The following is a 19,087-nucleotide window of genomic DNA, read 5'->3' on the forward strand; positions in this document are numbered from 1 at the left end:
TTTTCCCACGGCGCGAAGAGTCACATTGGAAGGCTAGAACGGTTCACGCCTTGTATTGCATCACGGGAAACTGCTTGTATTTTCACTGTTTCACCTCGAGAACCGGGAAACTGCAGCAAAATGGCCGAGGCACTGACCAGCATTCCCCTCACGTCGCTCCCACGGATTTCCCAGGGCAAAGTCAGGTACGGGAGCCCCACCCGATCGCTCGATTTTGTTGCACAAAATTCCTGGGGATGCATCGAGGCCTCGCACATCCAAAGCGCATATGCAGCCTTACTTACATTCCGTCTTAACAGGGACCTCTTCTCTCTTCCTAATGACGAAAACCCGACACTCCTTTTTGTCACCTCGGGTACTGTCTGGCTGTAACCATCAATCCCCCAACCTTGTCTGACCATCGACTGCCTCTGTAGACCGCATCAGCGCCTATGACGTCATTCTCAAAGTGCGCCGTCTCCGTATCATCACGGTTGACAATTGCAACGCTTGTTAACATCGCGATAGAATGGAATTCCCACAAAGGGCGCCATCCTGACCCTCCTGTCAGCCAAATGGTTCGAGGTTCTCTCCTCCCGCGTGCCGGGCCTGAAGCACCACTTCCTCCACCTTGGCCCTCCCCCGGCGTCTGGCCTCTCCCAGGATGAACAACAGATGCTTCGCGGCCGCTCCATGACCGTCCGGTGCGTGAAAGATAGACAACCCACTCACCCATCACTGCTAATACAACCCGATAGTCGACTCAAGATCTTCCCTATTGAGGCGATCGGTAAGTCCTGGATCCTCCCGGAATTTTCGGTTCTGTGCGTTAATGTGCCTGTGAATAGTGCGCGGATATGTTACCGGCAGCGCCTGGGCGGAGTAAGCTAATATGCCCCGGGTTCATTGTGACATCCTAACACCGGCACAAGGTACCAAAAGACGCAAACCATCCACGGCCTGCCGCAGCCCGCCGGGCTTAAGCGCTGCGAGCGCCTCCCCAAGACCATCTATACGCCCTCTACCAAGGCGGAGCTCGGAGACAAGGACGTCAACATCTCACCAGACGAGGCTAGAGGCATCGTCGGTGACAAGTATGCCTCGCGTCTCGAGGAGCTGGCCCTCAACTGCTACAACGCCGGCGCCGCGTATGCTGAGGAGCGCGGTATCATCATCGTACGTTGATGGGCTTGCGCCACACTTCTTGACTGGTTCTTTGGGGGATGTTGTGCTAACGTGTTATGCCGGTAGGCCGACACCAAGTTCGAGTTCGGTCTGGATGAGGAGACGGATGAGATCTACCTCGTCGATGAGGTTCTTACGTGCGCCGCCCCAAATCAGATGTTGCGGTTGTTTGAGGCGATGGTTATGATGTACTGACATGAGCTTTAGCCCTGACTCGTCGCGGTTCTGGAGCAAGGCAGATTACGAGTGTTTGTCCCCACCCCTTCATCCGCTGCTGTGGAATAGCCCATGCTAACAAGACCGTAGCTGGCCGTGACCAGGACTCTTGTAAGGCTACTCATGCCCGAAATAGTTCCTGGGATAGACATGCTGACACATGACAGTCGATAAGCAGATTCTGAGAAACTGGTTGACCGAGAATGGTTTGGTATGTATTATTATGCTCTATCCATCCATCTGTTCCCGCGGAAGGGAAGAATCCCTTTCTTTTTCGAGGCTAACACAAAACAGAAGGGCAAGCCGGACGTGGAAATGACGCCGGATGTTGTCGAGAAGACAAAGGGGCGGTATACCGAGGTGTTCAAGCTCATGACGGGAGAAAGCTTGGAGGTGGTCCTCGAGAGGACGGGAAACTAGGTAAGAGCGTAATTTACGGCGAGGTAATGGATCAACTAAGTACATGTAGGTACTTCGTGGCTGCCGAGGGGCTGTTGGATATCCACTCACAATTGCCGTCAGGTATCTATTAGTTGCTAGGGGACTTCATCTCACACACTGACGTTGTTGTCCCAATCGCCGACGAACTACTAAGCTGCGCTGGAGAGCGCTTCGAGCTTTTTCGAAACGTTTTCATGATCGCTGTCTTGAGATGCTGCCATCTTGAGGTATGCGGTCCAATCCCCTGGTTAGCTTGACCATTTACCGTGTGATGAATGGAGTCGAGATTCTACCAGATATCCCGGTCATAAGGCTTCTAGTTCACTCCCCTTAACTGCTATGAGACCGGTCGAACGAAGGTACATTGATCCGGCTTCACCACCTAGGCGATGAGAGGTTACACAACTTGACTGCACGAGACCGACACCCAGTGCAGTTGCATCCCCTGAGCCGGCAGTTGATCCTTGCCCAGATAGCTGCAGGCGGACTCGAGAGTGCTGGCTCAACAGGTGAATGGAGAGAAAACCGCTAAATTTATCCGTTTGGGGAAGCCAGCATGCTCCCTAGCCGCCGCTAGCGTTTGATCGTAAGCATTGCGGCTTGTTCCTTGCATGGGTAGCTGGGCAGTCTGTCGTGGGAGCAAATCATGGGGCGACCGTCAAGCCACCCGGAACCCCGTCCGGAAAGCTCTCCCAATGAAACTTCTTGGTTAACGAGAAGAATCGTCGTCGACGCCAAGAGGTGGTAATCAACATCCAGGAGGGGCTGACTGACCGACTGACTGGGCGATGGGTCGGCTCTTCCCCTACACAGTACCCATTGCCTTTTTTCTTCAAATCCCATAGATAATGCCATCCTAACGATCCCTAACTGAAGAACTTCTACCTAGCGAGCCCCTGATTTCAGACGCGCAGCTTGCGTGCGTTCGCGATTATGCGGTATTCCTGGGCATGGATCACTGGGTTTGCCATCTGTAAGTTACTCGGGACCTGCCCACCAAGGCATTCCGCAAGCTTTTACCCCCTCCTGTTTAGGGCCATGGAACAACGTGTAGGATCATGTAAATAATGCTAATACAGAATAGTGAGTCTGACGGCAAATATTGTGTTTCTGATCGGGTGCATCTCGCCAGCTACGAAAGACATTTGTCTCTACCGAGTTAACGTGACACTCCTGGCCGACGGACTCCATAACCTAGCCTTGGTTGACAGCGGCAATGAAACCGACCTTCTTGTCCCCCCTGAGCTGCCTACTTACTGGTACTGGGGCATGGCAGGTACGTTGACGGCTTCTCCCTGGCCCGCGACATCATTTCACAGGTCTCCTTTGCCGTAAACCACGGAGTAATAACCCGGACTTGGGTAGGGATATGCGACGTTTTCGAGAAGACGGGGGAGACGCGCTGTCGACGCGCGTTTCCGCCGACACAGAACCTCCTCGGCATTTTAGAGGGTTCACTTACAGACCGCCTGGGTGACGATGAAGGACAGCGTGTCGGCAACATTCTGTCTTCCTGGAATGCCACGCTGCACAAGATCAGCCCGGACAGGCTCGTTGCTAAAGAAGCCAAGTTTGCCGCCCAAAGCAAAGCCAGCGCCGCACTCGCCATCCTCGCCATCATATTGGACGCCGCGACTCCTTTATTGGCCTCATTTCTACTCAGCGACCAGAGCCGCCGGCGAGCGTATATCGCGCCGCTCTTGAGCGCATTGATCGCCATGGCCGCCGGCACGCTCGCCACATTGACTATGAGAGACGGCGTGCATGGGATAGTGGACACTCCTGAACACGGGGGCCCGGCCATCATCATCGTGTTCGTTGGCGCAGCTCTCAGGTTGTTGTCTTGCGTTGGCGCGTGTGGCGGTTCCAGAAATAAGCTTCGGATGACCAGGAACGAGAAAATTGGATTTCGTGGAGAGCAGCATGTATGAGTTCTCCTTTAGCCTGCGGCTCCGTTTGCATAACTGATCATCGACCGCAGATATATTCATGGCTTGAGCGCCAACTACCGGAGTGGTCCTATTGGAACTGGACTAGTAATCTACGAATCCACGCCAAATATCGGCAATTCCCGGAGCCCGAGAGCCGCTATGCCGACTTTACTTACCACGATCGCGATGGGAGCATGTTGCAGGTGCTCGCGAAGGCCGGGGCCCCGGTCTCTCCTCAGTGGAGTGCAGGCACGAGGTATCACCTCGAAGTCAAATCTACCCCTGCCGGATGCGACGCAAAGCTCCTTGTTAGCGTGCATCAAGTACGGTTGGTGAGTTGCAAAAAGACCCGTGGCCCGCGCTCTTACACTAACAAACGGACTACAGATGGAGCGGTATGCGGGTGATCCTCTCAACGCATATATTCTTGTTCGCGTGTTTCACGTTGAGCGCAAGCCACCAGCCATGAGGTTCTTCCATGACCCGTTATCCCACCCTGACCTGACGTGGGGCGCTTTGGGTGATGATGGATATTACCCCGTCTGGACTAAATCTTAGTTCAAGCCGCTGAGTTCGTGGGGCCGCATTAAGACGTTCTGTATTATAGAAACCGCTTGCTTAGCATCCCCCCAAACCAGGTTCTCGCACCAACGCACGTTCATCCGTCTCTGATCCTTGAACCCTGGCCATGCTGAGCACAGAGCCCGTATTTAGCGGGCCGTCCCGGTGACGACGAGCATGACTATGACTTAAACTAAACCAGCCGACTATTGAAGTGGCGAAGAGTGGACGTCTTCCTTCTGTGATGCAAGTTCTTTCCCTTTGTCAGCGACGGTGGGCGCCACCCCATTCCCCACGACTGCACTACTAATCCTCTCTCTGGATAGAGAACTCAAAGCGGGCGGGCCATCGGACGGGGTTCTTGGCCAGACCTGGACTTCAGGAGGTAAGGCAAATGCCAACCCGGTACTCAGAAAAGCGGTCTAGATTTGACAGATCTTAAAATATGACTTGCATAGTGCTGTTTCTATACTTGGATCATTTAATATCCATTTGTTTAGTTGAGTACTTACTGTAGGAAGCTTTTAAGGTGTGTTTTGGTACACGGCTGATTTTGAATAGAGGGAGCCATTTATCCAACATGAACTGAACCGACGCTGAGGGCGGTATATTTACCGCGTAGTATCTAGTTGGCTACCAACAACGGGTTCAGTAAGTCCTCAATTAATATGCGGGCAGGAAAGCCCCGAATCCGCCGGTGGATTTTGCCGTTGGATCGTGAAAATATGTCAGCTTATATTGGGGAACTCGCTTATCATGCAGCATGCCCCCTGCTTGATGACATTCTTGGAACTATAGGTCCGACCAACAACTCAGGCCCAGACCCAAGAGACTAATTATGGGTGGCGAGTCTATGCCCGGTAATTTAGTCGGCGGCCCCAGCTTTTGCACTGGTAGCAACACCCGGCTTGAGAGACGTTTACTTTTTCTTTTATTAAAGAGAGGTCATCGTGTCGCCTATTCGGATACCTAACCTTGTTCAACGTTCATCCTTACCCCCTTCTGTTGCAGAACACTCAGACTCAAAGTTCTAGACTCCCAACTATAACACCCACCATGAAGATGCATTTTCCGCCTGCCCTCATCTTGGGCTTTGCTTCCCTAGTCGCCAGTGTACCACTTGCAGCCCAAGCCGCACCGCGAGGTCTCCGAGTCGTTGGAGCTTCAGTATTGGGCAGTGGGTGCCCCTACGGCACTGCTGATGTCCACGCCGTCGACTCGAACACGGCGTTCGAGATCAGGCTCTCGGACTATGTTGTGAAGACTGGTCCGGGCACCATGGCGTCCGACTGGCGGAAGAACTGCAAACTCACGCTGAACCTGGAATATGATTCCGGCTTCCAGTATGCTCACCCCCTGTGCAGAGATGAACCATCCCACCCTCATGGCTAACTCTGATTCTCTACCTACCTAGGTTCTCCACGATCAACGCCGACATGAGGGGCTACGCCTTCCTCCCAGCCGGTGCTGAGGGGCAGTGCCTTAACACCTTCTCGTTCACTGGTGCCCAGGGAGAAGTCAACTACGGCATCAACTTCAGGGGGGCGCGTGAAGGGGCGTTCTCGCTCTCGGCCAACTCAGATGTGGTTTCTTGGTCGCCCTGCGGTGGGTCCACGGCCATCTTGAACATGAACACGCAATGCTCCATCTCGCCTACAAAGGACCGGGCACTCATCGCGGTAGGTGAAGGCAGTTCCGTGCAATGCAGAATCATGCTGACAAAATGGATAGGTCGACCGCATCAGCAGCAAACTTACGGTTCGCGTTGCCCTCCAATGGAGGCAGTGTTGAGATGGTGCGAGGTTGAGATTTGGGATAATACATTTTTGTCCATGTGGGATATTACCCCTGAGTGGACAGAAACCCCTAAAGATTCGGTGGTTGTGTTTTTTTGGAGTTTGGCATGTTAGGGGAATACAAAACTTTACCGTGACCTTTCTCAAGTATTGATGCTCAGTAATCTGTATTTGTGCGTTTCTTCGCGCTTCTAAAGCCTCGAGAGCCCGGTGGAAAAAAAAAAAAAAAAAGGTACTATTTGGGCCTTGGCCCATGGCTGCTCAAACCCGGTGTTTGTGCCTGGATAAGTTTCGGCGATCGCGACCACGATGGGAGTGAGGACTGAGGACGACGATGATCATGCCGGCTGTGCACGCTCGTGCTTCTCCTGGTTGGGTTCAAATGCTGATGGATGCGCCCGCTTGTTCGCTGGCTCGTGGCTCGGCTTGGCTGGACAAGGGTCGCCGGCCCGCGGAAATCGAGCAAAAGTCAAAACAGTGGGTTCTTACCGAAGACGCTGCGCTGTGATTCGACACGGATTCGACACGACGATACGCGTATTCAGGATCCACGTCCCTGGGCCATTCCTTCCGGGATCACACAATCCAAACTCGTCCTCCAACACTGCCCGAGTGGCACAGCCAAACATTTGACTCTGAACTACCGCCGTCTTGCCTTTTGCTGTCGGTATCAATATGGAGCTGACGCGCGTTAAGACGGTGCTGCCCCCCGAATTTGGAAACGGGGGTAGCCAGGGTCCCAAGTCTTCCTCTGTCGGTCGGACGCTATAATAATGAAGACAGAACCCAAAATCCATTCAAGATCTCGTCCTTCTCTGCCTATCCTTGGTTGACATCCCATTCGACTACTTCGAGGCCATCGTGACATCTTGACAACACTCCTTGGCCCCTTCACATCTTGACCACACCCAGGGGTCGAAACGAGACACCAAGAAGTCAGCGACGTGCCGAGCTCAGGAATTGCTTAGCATGGCCGACGAAGCTGCGTACGAGGGCGGCTTCAAGCTGTACCGTTACGACCCCAGTTTGGCAGCCAACATTGTTTTCATCGTCCTTTTTGCCGCGGTATCAATAGGCCATGCCGTGTTCCTTTTCCGACGAAGGACATGGTCGTTTATTCCGTTCTTGATCGGCTGTATTTGTATGCCGTTTCCCGACCCCGTCGCATATTCGGCGGAGCGCTATATTTGATCACAAGCTAACCTAGGTCCCATAGTTGAGACAATCGGATACATCGGTCGAGCCATCGCCGCCCAGGAGAATCCCGACTACTCGTTAGGCGCCTACATTCTTCAAACCCTGCTCATCCTCCTCGGTCCCGCGCTGCTCGCCGCCTCCATCTACATGATCCTCGGCCGCCTGATCCGCCTGCTCGGAGCCGAAGAATACGCCCTGATCAGGACGAACTGGATGACCAAGATCTTCGTGACGGGCGACGTATTGTCTTTTATGGCGCAGGGAGCTGGTAAGTGCATGAGCGTCGCAAACCATGACCGGGGTGACGTTTCATACTAACCATCCCACTCCCAGGCGGCGGCCTCATGGCAGTAGCCAAGACCAAGGACGACCAAAAGCGAGGCGAGAACGTCATCCTCGCGGGCCTGGCCATCCAGATCGTCTTCTTCGGCTTCTTCATCATCACCACCGTCCTCTTCCACCGGCGCATCCTCGCCAACCCGACCCCGCGCTCCTACTCGGTCACGGGCCCCTGGCGGCAGCTGATCGTGGCGCTGTACATCAGCAGCGTGCTGGTGATGGTCCGGTCCGTCTTCCGCATGATCGAGTTCGGCATGGGCAACGACAGCGTGCTCATGTCCCACGAGGGCTACCTGCTCGGCCTCGACGGCGCCCTCATGCTGCTGGTCGCCGCCGTGCTGCTGTGGAGCCACCCCAGCCGCGCCCTCGCCGGCTACAAGGAGGTCCTCGGCTCGTCGGGCGGCGAGAGCGGCCGCAACACCGCCGACAGCCTGCAGATGCTGCCTGTCCACCCCGACGCGGTCCCCGCGGGCGTCAAGATGCCTGCGAGATATGATAGTGACTCCACTGCGGTCGCGGGGAACCAGGGGAATGGGTATGATGTGCCGCCGAGGGAGCACCGGTACTCGAGCGCGTATGGGAGGTGATGAGGGGAGAGCGGGAAAGGAGGGAAGGGCTGTAAAGTGAAGGGGGTAGTGGTGGGTTCCGCTGCCTACCAGAAGATAGAGGGGACTCGGGGAAACTATGGCATAAAAACACTTTTGTCAGGGGCGTTCGGGAATAGAACTTGGGTACCTGTTAATATTTTGGCCGGTTGTAGTTCACTTTCGAGTATATAAACGTTTCACATACCCCGATACCAAGCTTATAAAGCTGCTTCCACCCCCACTGACATGCCCCAGCGTTTAGGGTAAGGGAAGTTAAACACGGGAGGCACAGGGGCTTCCCCTAACCCTCAACTTCCTCATCCGAAAATCCAACTTTCATTTACCCCAACACCCAGGCTCGGGCCAGGTGCCCGGAGCACCTCGAAGGCCTGTCCATGTCCATTCCCCGACCCACCTCTCAACAACCATCCCCACCAAACAATGTTAGGGTTCAACCCCTAACGAAAATCGGTCCTCAGAAGCACACTTTCCCCCTTCTTGTCAACAACCATCACCTCGGGCGTGTGGCTCAGTTGGTAGAGCGTTCGCTTAGCATACTTCTCTGTATGCGAAAGGTCCTGGGTTCGATTCCCAGCTCGTCCAAAGTCAGCATTGAACGTCAACAGTTGATGTTGCGATGTGTTTTTGCCTCGTTGTGAGCCCCTTTTGCCGTTCGAATATCATCCACCCATCGTTGCCCGCTCTGAGGGCACCACAACCCCCCCTAACGAGAAGAAAAACCTCGAGCACCCTGGTGCAGTTCTCTAGTTGCCGAGGTACCCCCAAATAACCGGGTCATTCGCGTCTAGTCTCAACTTTCCGCTCTTAAAAACAGCCGTCACCAATTCTGTTCCATTTTCCTACCATCAAGCACACGCACCACCTCTAGACCCCCTTCGTGAGATAGCAACCATCAACTCACCCTCCAACGTTCTCCGACACTAATCCCATCTCCCTCCCTACTCCTCTCACCACCACCTCTTGCGACCATTATACAACCATGGAGGGACTTCCCTGGCTGTCTAGGCAGCACCTTCTCCAACGCACTCGAGTTTCATAGTAATAAGGCAATACCAAACAACTCTCTCATCTGGACTCTGTCTTCTGAGTCTTAACTCATATACCCCGCTCCGTGCCGAGGCTGCAGTTTCACTAACATTCACCCACCGTGGTAGCTACAGACGAGCCACGAGCCACCCCGGGACATCGGGTTCAGATAATTTTCCGGTTGGACCTCTTCAACTCCCCAAGGGTACCGATCCAAACGAATCCATTTTGTATCATATCTGATCGTTATCAGGGGGCCTAGGGAACAGAGTCCCATAATGAGACAAGTAAACACTTGTGTTGGCTGGCATAACCTTCATTCGCCCCAACCTAGCCGTCCCGGCTCATGCACCATCTAACTCGTCTTACATACCCACGTCATTATATCGGAACTCATCACTCATCGTGTTAGTTGAATCATCGTTTCATGTCCATCCATGCCTTGCTATCCACCACGCTAGGTTAACGCTAGGTTATCCCGTTCCTGTCTTACGCAACCCCAGCGAGCGTCAGAAGTTCGGGATTGTTGCTGAAGAGGTTTTGGTTGGCGTTGTACAGCAGGAAAACAATCTTGCGGACAGTCCCGCGGGTCTCGTCATCCAATTGGTCCGTTGGCGGTTTGAGCACCGTCTCGAACACGGGGATCAGCTTGGAGGTAAGCTGTTGGACGGTCGGTTCGTTGCTCTCGTCTGTAAATGGTTAGCGTGGACCGTTATATTGGATGAATAAGGCCGACTCACAGAGCTTCAGAATGCAGTCGTAGACAGGTGAGTTCTCCTCATAGTCTTCCTTGAGGGGAAGTAGGTCGACCAGTGCCGGGAGAACATCGCCAAGCGGGATCTGATCCGGATGCGCCATAGTCATGCGGGAGATGCAGCCCGCAGCATTATCCTTGATGCGCGCTTCCTGGACCTGGAGCATGGGCTCGAGCTTCTGCAGGATTGTGCCGTAGTGGGGCATGTAGGTGTTGGTGTCGGTCGAGTTGAGAATGAGCTGACCGGTCGCATAGGCGGCGTTGCTCTTCGTCTCGGGGTCCGTGTCCGACAGACGTTTGAGAAGGAGCTTGAGCAGCTTTTCGGTGGACGGCGTAACAGCGGCCTCCATGTTGGCCGCGCATTCGGCGATGACACCGACACCGGTGGACCGTTCAATGTTCTCCGACTCAGACGCCGCGAACCGCATGATGGGCTTCTCAAAAATCTTCCACAGCTCCGCGAAGCCGGGTCCAAGGGCGACAGCGAGGCCAATCACAACGTCAAGACCCGTGTCAATGACGAGCCAGTCGTATTCGGACGACCCTTCAACTTCTTGTTCCTCATCCTCGTCGCCAAGGTCCTGCTGGCAGGGGTGGGAGCGGGTGATGATGGTGGAAATGACAGTGACAACCTCTTTGACGAAGTCCTGCTGGGCGAGAATGGCGGGACCGCAAGCCTTCAGGGTTGCCGCGACGTTGCGGTTGATCTCGGTGACGACGGTCCTTGTAGCAATTAGCATTCATCCACCGAAACTAATGGCTTAGAGACAGAGAGCGGGCTGTGAAGTCAGGAGTAGATATGCACGTTTTCTCAGCATTCGCAATAATGCGTTTGAGTGAGCTGGGTATTAACGCTAGGTGGTCATCATGCAAAGGTTGGGGGAAACAAGAGGAAATTGCACATACCGATCAGCCTCCTCGTGCCACAGAGCAAGGGTGGCCTTACACACAATCTCGCCCAGCTTGACAAGGGTGACGGTTGGAGTTTGCTTGAGGGGAAGACCAGGCTCCCAGTTGGTACCGGTTTCTTGCTCCATGAGCTGCCACACACGAGCATATGACCGCCAGAGTGTCGCGACCGCAGCCTTACGGCAGCCCTCGTACGAGTGCTCGGCTAAGGGGGAGATGGTCTCGACGGCCTTCTCGAGGTATTCGGTAATCTCTTGGGTTCCGCAAGCATAGGTGATGATGTCGCCGAGAATCTCCATGGCGACCTCCTTCTCGAGGGCCTCGGTCGAGATGCCGAAGTCGTCGTACTCATCATCCTCGTCGTCGTCATCCATCCATTCCTGGTCCTCGTCATCGGTGCCCTTGATCGTGAGCTTCTTGCCGGCGGTGATGACTTCGTTGTCCGTGCCGACGATACCCTTCTCCTCCTCACTAAGCTTGAGTTTGATTTCCTCTTCCTCAAGCTTCAGGCTGTCAAACAGTCCCTTGAAAACGCCGGGGAGGAAGGGTGCGAACTCCCTCTCGTAGATCTTGGCAAGCGAGCTCCACATTATGAAGCTGCTCTCCTTAAGCCTCGAGTTGTCAAGTTGCAGGCCTTCCTCGCTAGACCTCATCAGGTCGACGACGTAGGGCTGGAAGGTTTGGGGACCAACGGCGGTGGCAATGCGGCCAACAGAGTCGCAGACACCGCTGCGAAGGGAAAGGTCGTCCTCGGTCTCCTTGATAGTGAGGTACGCACCCAAAGCCTGCATCGTCTGTTCAAAGTAGGGCTTGAAATCCTCGCCAAGGCACTCTGCAATGGCGCCAATGGCACCGGAAGCGGCGACCTTAACCTTAAAGTCATCATGGGTGATCAAGGCACCAATGTTGCCGACAAGGTCGCCGGCGTTTTGCTTCATGAACTCGGCATCTAGACCCTCAGACATGGCGTCAAGCGCGCCGCACACCGACCGAATGATTTCGATGTTCTTCTTGGCAAGCTTCTCGTCCGAGGCCGGGGCCATAGCCGCTTGCAAGTTTTTCACCAACGCGGTCATGATGGGCTCGTTGAATGGGGAGAGTTCCTCGGCAATATCATCGGCCAAGCGAGCGAGGCCGATGAGAGCGGTGTGCCGGACGCCAACATCGGAGTCGTTCAGCAGGTTGATGGCGAGCGGCATGATGGCCTTGACTTGCGAGGCGATGAAATCGGGTGCGCCCTCGACAACTGTGCCTAGGGCAAGAATACCGGCCTTCCTGTAACCGGGGTCGTCGGAGGTGGCAAACTTGGGGAGGGCGTCCAGCAGCGGAACAATTACTTGGCGAGGCGGCAAGTCAGTCGCCAACTGATCGAGCAGGGCCAGGGCTGACCGAGCAGGGCCCATGTCGTCGTCATCCTCGTCATCGTCAATCTCCGTAAGGATCAACAAGCTCTTCTGCGTGAGCTCTTGGCCCATGTCCTTCATGCCCTGGATCTTCATGCGTCGGTAGCGGACAGTCTGGGCCAGGAAGGCCAACGCCTGGGCGCGAACATCATCGTCGGCTTGCTTGTTCGCAGCGAGATCGATCATGAACTGGACGAGGTCTTTGAGATATTTGCCAAGCAGGGCGGACTCATAGGCGAGGAATTGTTGGAAGACTTCGAAAGCCTGACCGGTCTTCTCGTCGTCTCCGGTCTGGACGGCATCCTTGAGGACGTCGACCATGGGCGGGATCAAGGTCTGGAGAGTGGACACGGACTCCTCGTCCTCGAGCGGCTCAAACATCAGGAGCATGGCGCCGATAGACATCATGGAATTGATGCGGACATCGGCGCTTTGAGGGTCGCGTAGGGAGTGACCGAAAAGCTCGAGGAGCTTGGGCATGTGGTCCGCGAACGAAGTCGGGTTCTCCTCCAGCAAGCTGAAGATGATGTAAGAGCCGACCTCGCGCTGGCCGACCTCGTTGCTGCTCGACAGGGTGAAAAGAGCCGGGACCAAATCGTGCCACTCGCCCTCCTCGAGGTCGATGGCAGCAACGGCAGCAACCAAGCGAGCGTTGGCATGGCGAGCCCTGGGGCTCTGCTCATTCAGCGTGGCCTGCACGAGGTGCTGGCGTACAGCCGGTTTCTGCTCCTTGGAGATCTTCTCCCAGTGCTTGACGGCCAGCCGGGCACCTTGCACGGCTGCCTGCTGCCGCACGATGACATCCTGGTGGGTCGCGACAATCTCGATGAGGAGAAGGAGGGACTCCGGGTGAGAGTAGTAGTTTTTCTGAAGCTCGGCGGTGACCGCCTTGAGGTTTTGCGTGTCGGCTGGAAGGCGGGAGTCAGTAACGTCACCGGGTTTCTGACAGGTGATTGATTTCTCGCCGCCTAGCTGCAGGACAGAAAGCAACGCGGAGGTTGGACAGGAGGGACTTACGAACTTGCGACTCCTGCAGGAGCGCAGCCAACCTCTGCTGATCCATGGTGCCGTGCCTTGGATGCAAGAAAAAAGGGGTATCACGAAGAAAAAAGAAAGAAAGGAAGAGGCCGCGGCGGGAACTGGAGGTGGTTGTCTTTCGCAACAAGAAGGGCCCCAGGCAACCGAAAAAAATTTGGATTTTCAAATTGCAGTGTGGAACCATGAAGGAAGGAGGGGTCCCAATGCCAAGTGCGGGGCAGGTACAGCTTTCACCGCCTTTCGCAAGCACGTGACAGACTCTCCTGGGATCACAGCACAAGGGGTTAGGGTTAGCAACTTTGTGAGCTTTGTTTCGACACCACCATTCTTCAGGTCTACGGCAGGTAGGAATGAATGCAAAATATCCTCTGGAGTCTGTTAGCCTTGTAAACTAAAATAGGTAAGTGTTTCGTAAAAACCGTAAAATAGCTGAAACGTGGTTAAAGATAACAGTTTAAACAAACATACGGAATTTACTCGACCGGAGTATTCTTTCACTATGTTTTTAGTACCGTTAACTGCTTTTACGTTTGCTGATCCAGGATGTTTGAAGCTCTTGGACTGTTTTTGCGTAATAGCTTTTCTGCAAACACTTTGCTAGAGCCGAAATGTGGTGTTCAACATGCTATTGTATCCCAATAAAGTGGTGAAGCATTATCTAGTCCTTTCACGCACATCATCTTGTTTTACCATGAACAGTGTCACCTATGCAATGTTGCATGCCCACTCCCCCCTTTCCGCGCTCGGTATTGGTTTGCCTTGTAATGGGGAGCGCGTGCATGACGCCCTATAAATATCCCCCGCCGTCACCAAAAGCTGAGACTCGAACCTCCCATCCCCTGTCACACCAAGGTACTTCATCGCATCACAAATTCTAGAATGGCAGCGGAATTCCACTTTTTCCCCCGTCTCCCGTGGGAACTACGAGAGAAGATTTGGAAACTTGTAATCCGTCCGGCTGAACCAGGAGTGCACGTTTTCAGACTCTGCAGTCAGGGGCATTCAAGCCGCAAGTCGGAACACAGAGCCTTTACAGACCAAGATGATCGTAGGCCCTGCCTGTGGTGGCTTGCCGCACCACAGTGCCTGCCAAAGGGTGTTGACTTCAGTCCAGCCTCAAGGGAAGCCGCCCCAATCTCGTGGACACTCAACAACCCATCAACCTACCTTATCGACAGTGGTCTTTGGACAGCGTGCAAAGAATCAATGCTGATTATCGAGCGAGAATTTCAAGCTCCAGCACGACTCCAACACGAATGGAGTCCTTCAGAGGTCAAGAGCTTCCGAGCGAAACGAGGCCGCTTCACGCTCCCCGAAACAACCACCTACAAGATCTTCGATCACTCCTCGCTGCGCTATTTCACTATCTTCCCCTTACAAGATCTCCTTATTTTGAAGCCGCCAGAGGTTTCATATTTTGACATGGGAATTACAGATGATATTTTCCCTAGTCTGGTCTCCCACGACAATTACAAGAAAATTGGTCGGTATGTACATTCCCGCAACGCGGCCTTGGAATACGATCCGGCGTGGGATAAGATAAGGCATAATGGCGTAGAACATAGAACTCCTAACATTGTCAGGGACATTGTTGAGAGCACATCCATGTCGTATACCTTTTCCATTTGGTTCATCGACTACCGAATCAAGCGCAATCCAAGACACGATCAAGAAGCCACCGAGGAACAGGCCGACAAGTCGGGAGACGGGCCCGCAACCGTGTTCTATGCAAATGACCGTCGGTTCGTCGAAGTGAAGAAAGGGCAACTTGGACGGACGAAAGGGCATAGGCGAATGTGGGATGCAGGTTATGAAGTTGAAACAAAGGATGATGAGGAACCCTGCTCTTGCTGTGGCTCGGATGGGTTCATGATGCAGCTCCAAGATTTCATGGATGAATTGGATGCCCAGTTTGCCAGTGAAGACTTTTACTTTCCCGGCGCTCCTGATTGTATATATATTACATACAGACTTTTGGCTTGCGAGTACGTTTGAAGAAAAGCTCTATGAACCTGATTTCTTCTAACCTAGGTCTTACGAGCGAGGACTGGGACCAAGAGCAATAGCGGGTGTGTTGCAGCCTCGATGACAAACGATACCCTCGAGATGGTGCAAAGTAAACACCAGGGAAGTGAAAAAAGGAAACTTAAATGCTTTGAAGACTAGACTAGAAGCAAGATAATAGTTTTAAGTTCCTAACCCAATTTACACTTGTCGAAGCCCAGGGCACGCCTCTCGCAGAGGCCTTACGAGACCGTATCCCCCAACACATCCCGTAATTACCATCACATCGGTCAAGAGCTTACTACACAGTAAATAACACCTCTTCATCCCCTCAACGGTCTCGACAGAACGTGTTTGCGGTGAGTCGAGGCTTATGCCCTTTTAGGACCGCAGGGGTTCGGCAGTCGCCGTTCGTTTCCAGTTCACAGATGTCGAACCACGACACCAATTGCAGAGACAAAAGACGGCCCCGCAGGGTTTCAACTGTGTATTACTGTCTCAAGTCATTGCTACGGGAAATTATTGCAGCTTCCCGTGTCCAAGCCCTCTTCTTCCTATACCGTCACGAGCCTTTTTTTCCCAATGTGACTAGAGCATAATCTACTCGACAACGCGTCTACTCTACCAGTACATATCTTTTTTCATGCCACAATTTTAGTCAGAGCCGCGTGGGAAGTAGCACGGTCACTGGAAATACTGACTGTTCGCGGACTTACTTGATGACATGTCTGCGTCCTGTGATGGGGAGTTAGGACAACTGGCCAAATTTGTTCATTCATATGGTGGAATACCCTGAAGTGACATACCTCGACCTGGCCCGCCGTTTCATCGGCCGGAGCCGTCTTTCCCTTTCCCTTGGTAAATGTCAGTTTCGTCGAAGCACTGGTCTTCTGGGGACAAAGTGCGCACAGCAGCCACCCCTTGCTCTATCATTGTCTGCAAGAACTTCATCAGCGTCACTACAATTGCGGATAGTAGTGTGAAATCCAGAAAGATACTTACTCTAACGGAAGAGGCAGCGGCCTCGTCGGAAACTGTTTGCTGAACATTGTAAGAGGTCATTTTGAACTTCCCGGCGACCGTGAATCGGATTAACTTACATCCAAGTCCAGTGTCCATCTCTGTTTCATGAACAAATAATCAGCGCCCTGAGTCTGTTAAGTGTCGCGGCGGGCGTTCCGATGGTGAGGCTTACTGTCGCCTCTTTGATGTGATGCTATAACGGGATTTAGACAATTTGGCTACCTACACAGCACAACGGCTATTCGGGTGTGCTCACGTCTCGCTCCCTTGCCAAGCGCTAGGATGGTAAGCGGTCCAGGTTCAGATGTGGGCTGACTGCTGAGGCGTCTTACATTTCTCTCCAGTTCGCATTCCTATCATACGGGATCCGGTCAGTCAGTCGCCCGGGCGATTTCGGTACGAATCTCGGACTCACTACCGCTTTCTTCTCGTGCTTCTAACCACTAAGTCAGAAGTTTGTCTTCGGGAACGAGGTTACAAGGAGGGCACTCACGGCTATCATAGCCTAGACAGACCGAAAACGTCGGTTTATTAGCGCAACCCATGCCGTGAGCACGGCCGGTCGGTCGGGGACGACCCACGTTTGCGGTGAACGGCTAACGTGCAAAATGTTAGTACAATGAACGGACCATCTAGGTACCTAGGTAGGTAACGACCTCGTGCAAAAGAAACCCGGAATATAATGGAAGGTACCTGAGACGTTCACCGACTCGAGTCAAGGAAAACAATATCGAGCAACAGGAAATCGGGCATATGAAATGAAATAAACGGATTGGGGTGAAAGAAAATGACGAACGAAAGTTGAAAAATCAAGGAAAAGAGATAGAGAAAAGGAAAGAGAGAAAAGGAAAGAGAGAAAAGGAAGGAGAGAAAAGGGAAAAGAAAAAAAAAGAAAACGAGTTAGGACAAGTTTGTCAGCGCTGATAACTCCATCCCCGGCTATCCAGAGGTGACCCTCCCAAGACGCAACATTGCGTGGGTGTGTCCAGATAGTTAAACGCATCGACGGGGAGGTGTTCAAAGTAAAAAGCACGAGGGGATGTGTGCAGTGGCGTACCGGGTCAAACTTTGCACCCAACGGATCGACTACGAGACCGTTGCCACTGGCAGCGAAGACGCGAATGCCCGGAATGATACTATCGAACCGGCGCTAAGGAAAACAGGCCGTGAAAGAAAGGAATCGCGCACGATAGCCGCCTTCGTAGTGGGAGGGGCTGGCGGGCTCTAGGCTGGCGTTAGCCGTCGTTCTTTTTTGTCGCGCTCGTGCGGTTCCCAACGCAGGCGCTGAAAAGAGGTAGGTGGGATACCGATTCGCCAGGCATTCTACACACAATGTTAGTATCGTAAGTAAACGCTTCTAGAAATGTCACTGGACTTAGTACGTTGCGACTTTGCTGCGAAGTGACCGTATAATGAATCGGTACTGGGCTTCGGCTGTGCTGTCGGGGACCCCAGCTTTAACCGACCTCTTCGTTGGAGGCTATTGATCTGTCAACGATTGCCGATGTGCCGGTGCAAGTTGAAGGGGGGCTGAAAATGATGCCACTGCGGCGTCATCAACTGTTCGAACGTGACATCGCGATCGGAGACATTGTGGAGGGCGGGGGGTCGTGTTTCGGTACATGCAGCCGTTCGACTGTGGGCGAGCCTGGAGAGTGAAAAAGATGATGTCTCACGCTGATCATGGGTTTCGGGCTGGAGGGCCACGCCAGGCTACACGTTGGCACTTTCCCTCAATCATTCCCGCCCCCCAGTAATGACCATGTCATTTTACGGCTGAGGTCAGTAAGAACGATGCAGTGTATGTACCTACCTTCGGTATGGCATTCCATCTCTGCAAGCGGCACACCGTAAGTTTGGCAACTTCCGAGTTTGGTTAAGTGGATCGGAAGCAGGTACACCTAAACCCCTCTGCGATACGCCTTCTGATTCCATCGCGTTCCCCCGGTGGAAATGTAAGGCGCTTTCTCCTTTTCGTCATTGTTGAAGTAGTGCCCTCTCTCGGAACTGTCATGCGCTTCCCGAGAGCCTGCCCTTTTGGACTACTAAAGGTAGGTACTAGAGTGGAAGGCAGTGACAAAATCGAAGACCGGCCTCGGGATAGGTGACGCCCTTTTGTGGGAAGGCGCCCGGAGCTTGGTCGTGGGACGAATCAGTCCGGGGTGCAGAACAGGGAAAGAAACAACATGTACCTTCCCTACCATTGAACCTAATGGTACTAGTAGGTCCTAACTCGCCCGTGCCGAAGCTTCCTGCAGGTTGCGGGAGAGGGTGCCATGCGATCCAGTTCAAAACCGCACAACTTAGCTGCATCATCATTCGATTCTAGAACATAATACGCTGCACATTGGCCAAATTCCCTTACCTTGCGAGAGCGTTTATTCCATTTCCTACTTCGTCTCGAAACGACAATACCGTCATCTGCAACATCACCAATTTGCTAACGAGCCACCAGTACCAAGAGACAGACGACGTCGCTTCGGAGACAAATGCCTCAAAGAAGAGTATCATGGCCAGCAAGGGTTCCTTTTTGCGACGGTGCAATTGACCGGAATAACGTACATCACCAGTTCATGATGCTGACTCTGGGAATCTGCCGCGGTAGCAACCCCGAACTTCGAGTCGATCCGCCACGGCGGCCGCGGACGGGCTTGGGCGGAAGACAGTCCTCACCGCC

The 19,087-nt window shown here is 53.5% G+C and overlaps 6 protein-coding genes and 1 non-coding gene across 7 annotated transcripts; 6 read left to right on the forward strand and 1 right to left on the reverse strand.

Moving 5' to 3' along the window:
- Positions 1 to 120: 120 nt before the first annotated feature.
- B0H64DRAFT_446408 (uncharacterized protein) lies at positions 121 to 1,800 on the forward strand (the record flags this gene model as incomplete). Its single annotated transcript, XM_062806909.1, has 12 exons — positions 121 to 185; positions 300 to 355; positions 417 to 448; positions 508 to 683; positions 738 to 769; positions 828 to 861; positions 912 to 1,155; positions 1,231 to 1,301; positions 1,372 to 1,412; positions 1,471 to 1,491; positions 1,548 to 1,591; positions 1,675 to 1,800. The coding sequence occupies 12 exons, from the start codon at positions 121 to 123 to the stop codon at positions 1,798 to 1,800; spliced, it is 942 nt and encodes a 313-aa protein (XP_062654683.1).
- A 735-nt stretch (positions 1,801 to 2,535) lies between these two features.
- Positions 2,536 to 3,807, forward strand: B0H64DRAFT_43686 (uncharacterized protein). Its single transcript, XM_062806209.1, has 3 exons — positions 2,536 to 2,794; positions 2,906 to 3,097; positions 3,187 to 3,807. Exons 1-3 carry the CDS (start codon positions 2,755 to 2,757, stop codon positions 3,750 to 3,752), a joined length of 798 nt encoding a protein of 265 aa, XP_062654684.1. The 5' UTR covers positions 2,536 to 2,754; the 3' UTR covers positions 3,753 to 3,807.
- Positions 3,808 to 5,131: 1,324 nt separating this feature from the next.
- On the forward strand, positions 5,132 to 6,340 carry B0H64DRAFT_409980 (uncharacterized protein). Its single transcript, XM_062804760.1, has 3 exons — positions 5,132 to 5,656; positions 5,728 to 5,992; positions 6,045 to 6,340. The coding sequence occupies exons 1-3, from the start codon at positions 5,370 to 5,372 to the stop codon at positions 6,102 to 6,104; spliced, it is 612 nt and encodes a 203-aa protein (XP_062654685.1). The 5' UTR covers positions 5,132 to 5,369; the 3' UTR covers positions 6,105 to 6,340.
- A 272-nt stretch (positions 6,341 to 6,612) lies between these two features.
- B0H64DRAFT_409982 (RTA1 like protein-domain-containing protein) lies at positions 6,613 to 8,263 on the forward strand. The gene is made up of 3 exons (XM_062804761.1): positions 6,613 to 7,250; positions 7,326 to 7,574; positions 7,640 to 8,263. The coding sequence occupies exons 1-3, from the start codon at positions 7,079 to 7,081 to the stop codon at positions 8,230 to 8,232; spliced, it is 1,014 nt and encodes a 337-aa protein (XP_062654686.1). The 5' UTR covers positions 6,613 to 7,078; the 3' UTR covers positions 8,233 to 8,263.
- A 487-nt stretch (positions 8,264 to 8,750) lies between these two features.
- B0H64DRAFT_t162 lies at positions 8,751 to 8,835 on the forward strand. The gene has a single exon. It is a non-coding gene; the product is annotated as a tRNA-Ala (tRNA).
- Positions 8,836 to 9,768: 933 nt separating this feature from the next.
- Positions 9,769 to 13,408, reverse strand: B0H64DRAFT_330787 (armadillo-type protein; the record flags this gene model as incomplete). The annotated part of the gene is made up of 4 exons (XM_062800959.1): positions 9,769 to 9,968; positions 10,020 to 10,756; positions 10,940 to 13,253; positions 13,363 to 13,408. The coding sequence occupies 4 exons, from the start codon at positions 13,406 to 13,408 to the stop codon at positions 9,769 to 9,771; spliced, it is 3,297 nt and encodes a 1,098-aa protein (XP_062654687.1).
- An 820-nt stretch (positions 13,409 to 14,228) lies between these two features.
- On the forward strand, positions 14,229 to 15,577 carry B0H64DRAFT_409989 (uncharacterized protein). The gene has a single exon (XM_062804762.1). It carries the CDS (start codon positions 14,263 to 14,265, stop codon positions 15,376 to 15,378), a length of 1,116 nt encoding a protein of 371 aa, XP_062654688.1. The 5' UTR covers positions 14,229 to 14,262; the 3' UTR covers positions 15,379 to 15,577.
- The last annotated feature ends 3,510 nt before the right edge of the window (positions 15,578 to 19,087 follow it).

This window comes from Chaetomium fimeti, assembly GCF_033439085.1.
Source record: "Chaetomium fimeti strain CBS 168.71 chromosome Unknown B0H64scaffold_10, whole genome shotgun sequence".
Lineage (NCBI taxonomy): Eukaryota > Fungi > Ascomycota > Sordariomycetes > Sordariales > Chaetomiaceae > Chaetomium > Chaetomium fimeti.

Coding starts and splice junctions, on each gene's coding strand:
- B0H64DRAFT_409980 (XM_062804760.1), top strand. CDS start 5,370: ATGAAGATGCATTTTCCGCCTGCCCTCATCTTGGGCTTTGCTTCCCTA. Junction 5,657..5,727: donor GAATATGATTCCGGCTTCCA/GTATGCTCACCC, acceptor CTACCTACCTAG/GTTCTCCACGATCAACGCCG. Junction 5,993..6,044: donor AGGACCGGGCACTCATCGCG/GTAGGTGAAGGC, acceptor CAAAATGGATAG/GTCGACCGCATCAGCAGCAA.
- B0H64DRAFT_409982 (XM_062804761.1), top strand. CDS start 7,079: ATGGCCGACGAAGCTGCGTACGAGGGCGGCTTCAAGCTGTACCGTTAC. Junction 7,251..7,325: donor GTTCTTGATCGGCTGTATTT/GTATGCCGTTTC, acceptor TAGGTCCCATAG/TTGAGACAATCGGATACATC. Junction 7,575..7,639: donor TTTTATGGCGCAGGGAGCTG/GTAAGTGCATGA, acceptor TCCCACTCCCAG/GCGGCGGCCTCATGGCAGTA.
- B0H64DRAFT_43686 (XM_062806209.1), top strand. CDS start 2,755: ATGCGGTATTCCTGGGCATGGATCACTGGGTTTGCCATCT. Junction 2,795..2,905: donor GATCACTGGGTTTGCCATCT/GTAAGTTACTCG, acceptor AATACAGAATAG/TGAGTCTGACGGCAAATATT. Junction 3,098..3,186: donor CTGGTACTGGGGCATGGCAG/GTACGTTGACGG, acceptor GGACTTGGGTAG/GGATATGCGACGTTTTCGAG.
- B0H64DRAFT_409989 (XM_062804762.1), top strand. CDS start 14,263: ATGGCAGCGGAATTCCACTTTTTCCCCCGTCTCCCGTGGGAACTACGA.